Source organism: Mesitornis unicolor, unplaced genomic scaffold, assembly GCF_000695765.1.
Source record: "Mesitornis unicolor isolate BGI_N332 unplaced genomic scaffold, ASM69576v1 scaffold13402, whole genome shotgun sequence".
Lineage (NCBI taxonomy): Eukaryota > Metazoa > Chordata > Aves > Mesitornithiformes > Mesitornithidae > Mesitornis > Mesitornis unicolor.
Genome location: NW_010171282.1, coordinates 11609 through 19550, shown reverse-complemented (window position 1 = coordinate 19550; position 7942 = coordinate 11609). Strand labels below are relative to the sequence as shown.

The 7942-nt window shown below is 44.4% G+C and overlaps 1 protein-coding gene across 1 annotated transcript in view; it reads left to right on the top strand.

Moving 5' to 3' along the window:
- Positions 1 to 3076: 3076 nt before the first annotated feature.
- The window catches only part of DHX40 (DEAH (Asp-Glu-Ala-His) box polypeptide 40), a 13994-nt gene continuing 9128 nt past the window's right edge, over positions 3077 to 7942 (top strand). Inside the window, exons 1-7 of the mRNA XM_010179992.1 lie at positions 3077 to 3215; positions 3480 to 3625; positions 3993 to 4112; positions 5262 to 5492; positions 5698 to 5764; positions 6329 to 6460; positions 7817 to 7916. Of these exons, the coding sequence (XP_010178294.1) occupies positions 3077 to 3215; positions 3480 to 3625; positions 3993 to 4112; positions 5262 to 5492; positions 5698 to 5764; positions 6329 to 6460; positions 7817 to 7916 (935 nt within the window). The remainder of the gene's footprint in view (positions 3216 to 3479; positions 3626 to 3992; positions 4113 to 5261; positions 5493 to 5697; positions 5765 to 6328; positions 6461 to 7816; positions 7917 to 7942) is intronic.

Below are 7942 nucleotides of genomic sequence, written 5' to 3'. Positions count from 1 at the left end.
ACCGGCTGAACAGAAGAAGCTAAGCCCATAGAGGGGCAGATTGCTGCCAGTGCTGTATTTCCTGCAGCCTTTTTTAGCAACCAGGTTTGAGTAACCCGGCTATCCTGGCAGAAGGCTGCACTGTAGAAACTGTTGTTTTCCATGAAGAAAACACAAAGAAAATCTATTTATTGTGTAGGAGAAAGGCTAAGACATCTGATTCTGTCTTCAAAAAGAAGCAATTTTTAACAAGCAGAGCAAAATTTGAAATAAAACTTGTCAATTTGTAAATGTTATGTAGCAAGGCACTGTAAGATGGCAGATGGAGGTGTAAAAGGGGCTTTGTTTTTTTGCTGTGTCTAACACCTTCCTTCTACAGCATTTATCCTCTGTTTTAAGAATAACGCTTTTTCAATAATGACTCACAGCCAGCACCACAAAAATCCTGGCTGTCAGAAAAACTGCTGGTTGTCTGACGGGAGGGCAGCTTGCAGGGAACATTGGTTTATTTTGTTTGTCTGCACTGAAATTACAGCTCGGGGATCTTCCTTCTAGAAAGTGGCCCTACTTAGAGATTCCAGGCACAAGGCAATTATCTGTCTTTGCTGGCTCAATGTAATTAATAGATGTGGTTTTCTTCACAGGCAGCAAGGGATGCTGTGATTGTCATGCAATGGACCACTTTGTCTGGAGCAAGGGCAAGAAAATTCCCCAGGAACTCAGGCCTCCCCTCTGGGAAGACAAATAAACCTGTGGTGGGGCTGGGAATATTCCCCATATCCCGCTACATCTCTGCTCATCTGAAGAGAAAAGATACCCTCTGCTCAGAAGGGAAAAAAGACATCCTCAGGAATAATTCAGCAGGGGAAGCTGGCAGAGCTACAGCCTTCTGTCACCTCACAGAATTTGCAGTTCTGTGTAAAGCTAAACCTTAGGAAAAGAGCAATTTCAGCCTTCCTGGCTAGCCTGCAAGTAACCACACTGCCCGTGCAAAGCAGTTACTGACAGAGCAGCTGCACGGGTAGAAATGCGTTTTTACAGAGTTATTAGAGCAGGGAATTGTGCTGGGATTACTGGGTTCTTCCCCCCAGCTCTGCCTTTGATTTGTGGTATGTGCAGACCCCTTAATTTCTTTCTGTTTTCCCCATCTGTGAAACTGAGATAAGACCACAAGGGAATTGTAGAGTGTGATTCATTAATGTTTATTAGACAGAGGGAAATCCCTAAATGAATGGCACTGTATTCCAGGAGGACAAAGTTCAAGACTGCAAAGAGGCTGATTAAAACCAAGTCTGCTATTCCCAGGCTAGAAGGACAAAAAAAGAAAATTGAAAAACCTTACCCACCTCTGTGTCTGCCCAAAGCAGTATATGATTTAAATAAAACCAAGCAGAATGTGCAAGTGTGCATGCATTCATGCACACATATTTATCTATGAAAACCATTAAATAATTATTAGCAAATGTATGCCAAAAAGTGTTATGAGGGTGCATTTGGAGTTTCCAATAAGAAATAATAAAGCAGTGTATGTGATCACCAGTAACTGAGTTATTAGTGGCAACACGGCACTAGAGCACCGTGAGGCAACAAACGTGACACACATTCACACAGGAATGGTTGTACGTAAGTGAACAGAGCTATAGAGCGCTTATAGTCATCTTAGTGCTGGATTGACCTGGTTTTCATGCATATAGAGAAGCATTTAACTTATTTTAAATAATTGCTGCAGGAGATCCTCAGACAGACATGGAAGATTTGTACATCTTGGTGTTATTCAAAGTAGGAATCTGCATGCTGAAAGAAGACCAATATGGGAATGATTTGTCATAAGCTGATGCACAGTTTGTCTACCTTTGGAGAAGGGATTTGTCTTTACTTTCTTTGTCAGATTGTTGCAAGTATCTCAAAGGAATAAATCCAGAAATGTAGCACCAGGTGTTGGTCCTAGTTGTGGTACTATAATGGAACAGGTAGTACGACACTTTATTTCTGGCTACATTAGTAAGGAAGGGCAGAAAAACAGCGTGTATGCTGTGATTTTACAATGCCAGTTTGTAGACAGACTAAATAAATATTTATAGGTGCAGTTGGCAACACGGGGGACTGGTGTGACATTTTCCAAGGTTCAAAGTACATCGCGAGTGTTCTCGGTTCAGCTCTCACCATGATGCCTGAGCCAGTGGGTAAGTATTTCCTCCCATTGTGTCAGAGGTAGAAATTGAAGCACTTGGTGGTAGCTGGAGTCAGCAGCTGGCCTAAATTCAGTCCTGGGATGATGACGAATTTACTGTGTGATTCTTGTCACTGATATAACACAATGCGGGGGTGAAACGTTAACGTACGGAGAACTTTTAAGGGCAACAAACGTGACGATGTAGAAACAAAACCCAGTGCTTCAGGAGAAACGAGCATTTCACTGCAGGCGTTAGGCACAAGCTGGGAACCCGGCCTGCAGGCAGGTTTCGTGTTCAGCGTGCATCGCTTGCCACCTTCAGGCAGTTCATGGATTCAGACGCCGCCAGAAAGCTGGGGCCTGCGGTCAGGCCGGGGGCGGCAGATCGGCGCGTCCCCAGCGCGGTAAATCCCGGCCTGCTGATTTCAGGGGGGGTTACCCCACGCCGTGTCCCTTCTGAGGGACAGTTCCACCTGTCGAGAGAGCGAGAGAGCACTCCCGGTCCCGCCGCCCGCCATCAGGCCGATTTGACGCCCCGGTGCCGGCGGGGCTGAGGGAGGTGCTGGGCCCCTGCGGCCTGCTGGAAGAAGCGCTGTGAGGTGTCCCTGCGCTGGCAGCGTCCCTCACGAAGAAGCCGGTGCCACTGTGAAAAACTGCGGCAGATTTGCGGGGAAAAAAAAAGAACGTTTTTGGCTACCGAGGGCGGCGTGGGGGGGGGAACCGCTACCAAACCATGGCTGAGGATGCGGGGGCGGGGCTTGCTGAGAGGGGCGGGGCTTGGGAAGCGGGGGCTCGGAGGTGCCCTTAGGCGTGCGTAGACAGCGGATGTCATCAGCGCGCGCGCGCGCGGTCACATGAGGGGGTTGCGCTGTGCCGGCCGGGCCCGGCTCTGGGTTCAGGGCCGCGGCCTCCGCCGGAGCCGCCATGGAGGCTCCTGCCCTCCCTATCCGCCGGTACCGCCGGGCCCTGGTGGACGCCGTAAAAGAGCAGCCCTTCCTCATCGTCACCGGCGAGACAGGCAGCGGCAAAAGCACGCAGCTGCCCAAGTACCTCTGGGAGGCAGGTAACTGCCGGGGAGGAGGGACAACCCCTGGGAGCCCCCTCCGTTCGGATCGTGGTAAAGGAACACAGATAAACGCAGATAATCCTCCGTCCCCTCGAGGGGACGTAGCTTTAGACTATGCTGTGCGTGTGGTGGGCGGGGATGGCTTAGTTTAACGTTTGAAACTAAAAGAACTATGGCCATATGTGCACTATGTAGGTAGCCTTGTAGACTGCCTCTGAGCAGCACGGCTCAGTGTCCCTGTCCTCCCCGTCTCTTCTGCAGGTCTTGCCAAGCACGGGGCCATTGGTGTCACCCAGCCCCGGCGTGTTGCCACCATCTCGGTGGCGCAGCGGGTGGCCGAGGAGGTGGGCTGCTCCCTGGGGAGCGTCGTCGGGTACCAGGTCCGCTTCGATGACTGCACCACTGAGGTAGGGCTCCGTGCTCCCACGGGTCATGTCATGACAGGGCGTGGTGGTGTCAGTGGGCTGTGGCTCAGTTTTTAGCTTGTGGGCCTCTTGGTGGCATGGCACAGCCCTTTTGCCTCTCCTGGGGCTTTGCATGCAGGTCTCTTTAGAAGTCATGCTGCAGTTGTATGTATCATATATCTCTTTTGAATAAGTTCTTTAACAAAAGTGAAACATCGCCAAGCACTGTGTACTGTGCTGCAATGCATAAGCACTCATGACGCAATCTCAGTGCGTGTTCTGGACAAATACACAATCTATGTAGAAGTGCTCACTTTTCTTCAAAGTAAAAATCCAGGATAACAGCTGAATGTCTAATTAAACCTTTCAGGAAACTGCCATCAAGTATATGACAGATGGCTGCTTATTGAGGCATATATTGGCAGACCCCCTTCTCAGCAAGTATAGTGTCATCGTTTTGGATGAAGCCCATGAGCGGAGCCTCAGTACTGTGAGTGTTGCCTTATAGCTGTCCTTTTGGGTCACTGTTTCTCCTTTTCTTACACCTTTCTTTCACTTCTGTACAATCCCTAAGGATTTTGGCTGAGTTTTTGTTTAGGTGCTGTAGTCTTTTGCTGTCTAAGGCTGTAGAATTGCTGCTTCATTTATTACATGCTGCATATTCTGAAAAGAAGGTGCAGCCTGTAATCCTCTTGAAATTGTAGCTGTTGTGTCTGAAAGCACTTAAAACTTGTCTGGCTCTTTTATACTTCTGCAAAGTTTCTGGGAGTTTGAAGCCAGCACAGTGAACACAAACTTTCTAGAATCCTGATTTCAAAAAACACACAAAAACAGATAAAACCTTGGAACACCTCTCTCACTCTAAGGCCTAATGCTTCTTAGGGTGTGTGTATTACTGTGCGTAGAGATTACGGCTTTTGAGGTCATGGAAGTTTCTAGACCGACCTAAGTACCGAAAGGTATCAAATGTCACCATGACCCTTCTGGGGCAAGCAAAGTGAGGCTCAAGTCACTCGGTCCTCAAGAGATTGTGCTGTGTGTCAGACAGCCAACCAGTCCAGCAAATGATCTACCAGTCCATTCAAGGAGATGGGAAAATGCTCTCTGCATCCCAGTTCTGCCCTGAAGCATCTGAGGGTATTGCAAGTAATTGAGCTAGGGTAATGTAAGAAGTTACTGTTCCACCACCTGTGTCTAACTAAAAGGAGCAAATTTTTAATCCAGAGCACTGCAGAAAAAAAAATAAACTTTCTGAAGTCATAACAGTAAATAGTACAACAAAGGAGGGTGTATGCTCAGTCAGGTAACGTACGCTGGACAAAGGAGATGACTTTCTAAAATGGACCTAAGGTAACTGTTTGCAAATGACCATATTAAAAATGAAAACGAAAGGATTTTAAGTTACGCTGATTCTGTTTATAAACTGTGAGAAGAGCTGATAAAAATTTAAATTCTAGAAACCAATTAACGTGCTTACATGATGACCACAGTAAGTGTATGTGTTCTTCTGAGTGATTAGGCCCTGAAAATGTGATTTTCTGCCTTTCGTCAGTGACATAAAATCAGTCCCTTCCAAGTTTGTCAGGCACTTCTAAGAAAACCGGAGTACTGATGCAAATTGCTTCTTTTTGTCTGTTAGGATATTTTATTTGGTTTGCTGAAGAAACTCTTTCTACAGAAGAAACCACCAGACAGGAAGATGGCCATGAAAGTGGTGGTGATGTCGGCCACCCTGGAGGTGGACAAGCTCTCTGAGTTCTTTGGGCACTGTTCAGTGCTGCACATTCCAGGAAGAAGTTATCCTGTCAAGGAGATATTCTGCAACCTGCTCAGCCCAAGGGATGTAGGCAGCTCTGCGTATGTCACTGAGGTCTGGCCTGTTTTACTTTGTTTCTGTGTTGTGTTCTCTGATCTTGGTATGTTTATAATCTGTGAAAGGCCACAGGAGTTAGCTGCTGTGTTGCTGTGTTCTTAGCATCTGTGCAGGATATAGGGAAGAGTTAGTTACTACCATGAGTTTTAGAAAGAGTACGTGAGATTCCAGCTGTTATTGGGGTGTTTGTTGTTTATTTCAGGCTGTAAAAGTGACACTGGATGTCCACTTAAATGAACCAGAAGGTGACATCTTGGTTTTCCTGACAGGTGAGAATTTTTCTTTCAGCAACTGATGATAATTCCAGGTGAAGCATGACATTGCCAGCAAAACAGTGCATCCTTCCAATGACTCTCTGGTTTATCCCAGAGCAGTGAGTGAAGAAGTTCCAGGTTGACACACATAGTCCTGTGAAGGGATAGTTTTCAGAGCATGCTTATGTACATCCATGCCTATGAGATCAGATAAGAAAAACATTAACTTAAAAATTTGCATATGTGCTTTTCTTCCTGTGCTAAGCTGACTCTGTATTGTCTCCGTGTTTTATGTTATTGTTAATTTGGGAAGGTAGAATTGTTTTAGTTGCAAAACCCTACATCGGTGTAAGGGCCTGACACTTGTGCAGCCATCTGTTAAGGAAAAGCCTTGGTGAAAGGCACTGTGGAAAGGCTGGGTGTCACTTCCTAAACTAACTCTCAAATATTACTTCCGTCTTGTAATGATGCTGATGACTCTGTAATACTGGCAAAACAAACTTGTTTAAAAATGTTGCAATCTAGGAAGGCAGAGTTGTAGCTGTGTAGGTCACTTAAATGTTCCTGTATGTTTTTTAGGTCAAATTGAGATAGAAAGAGCTTGTGACTTACTTTTCAAGAAAGCAGAATCTATTGATTACCGTTATGAAGTACACGATCGGTCTGTTGAAGGCCTGCTTATTTTACCATTGTATGGGTCAATGTCGACAGGTAAGAGTATGTAATGTCATATGGAACTTAATTCACATAAATGTTAACTGCAAGAGTTCTTATAAATATTATCCTACTCAAATATTTCTATTGTGATTGGAAAAAATTATATTAACCCATTTGTTACAATACTGTAGCACTGTGGGTAGTGTTCATAAACTAATCAAACTTAAGCCTTCTCTGTCCTTGCACTGAAGCCTCCAGTGGAAATTGATATCCACTGGAGATGGCTTCACATGGCGTCAAGGTCTCCAGCTTAGGAAGGGGATATTGTGTAATTGAAAGTTCAGATGACTTATTTAGGCTCTCACATTTTATTTTATATGGAAAAGATCTTGTTGGTAGGTTTTTGGTGATGAGGTAGACCTGTAAGGGAAGATAGAAGCACTACAGTGTTACACAGTGTAGAACAGTACAGGTTATCAGGATGAGTCAGTCTGTTTTATTTGGCAGCAATACCACAGTTAGTTTCAAGGAGCTAAAAACAAAGGCCCTTTGACCTTTACCAAACACATGTTATGTAGATGCCAGGAGGCTGAATAAGAGTTCAGAAGAGCAGGACATAATTTTCCATCTGGAAGTGCTGTTGAGAAGAAAGATCTGGTAATGATCTGCAGAGAGGGAGCAACACTTCTACCCTCTTGAAAGAGCAAAATGAAAAGTTGTGTAAAAGAAAGGTGTAGCTCCTTTCTTACTCTATGATAGGTGTTAGATTCCTGACTAGAAGTGATACTTTATTGATTTTTTGTTTGTTTGTTTTTGGTCTTTTGTGGTAGTGTCTCAGAGGCCATTGTATTGAAATACTTCTAAATACACAAAAGAGGATTTTCCTTAAAGAGATTTTTATATTTTTCAAGTAGAATAAGTGAGAGAATTTCAGGAGAAAGTTGAATTTTTACCTCCTTTCTTTGTTCCTTGGACAGCCAAATGAATTAGTGGAAACTGCATATGCTGCTTCATGTGTTAAAAGAAGATTTGCTGGAAACAAAGGGCTTTAGCTGAATCTTTTCATGTTCACCTTTGCTTGCTCTGATTGTTAAAACCCTTCACAAAAGTGTAGTTAAGACCAGGCATCTGTTTGGTTTGTCCTCGCTCTGGGTTAGGAAACATCCAGGGGAGTTGGCCTTTCTCAATCTCAAAATCTTCTTGAATATGCAAGCAGTAACAAAAATATTCTCTGATTTCTTGATATGCTAAAATAATACAACATCTATATTTTAGGATGTTATGTGATTAATTTTCTAAATTCATTCAAATTATTTCACTAAGCATTTGAATAAGTTTGCACAGTGTTGGAGGTGTGGCTGGAATTCAGCATTGTAACGTAACAGATTGTTTGACTATCTGTCATTTTAGATCAACAGAAAAGAATATTTTTGCCAGCTCCCACGGGCATTAGAAAATGTGTGGTATCCACAAACATTGCTGCAACATCTCTGACGATTGAAGGAGTCAGGTATCATTTCCTATCCTTCATAAAAA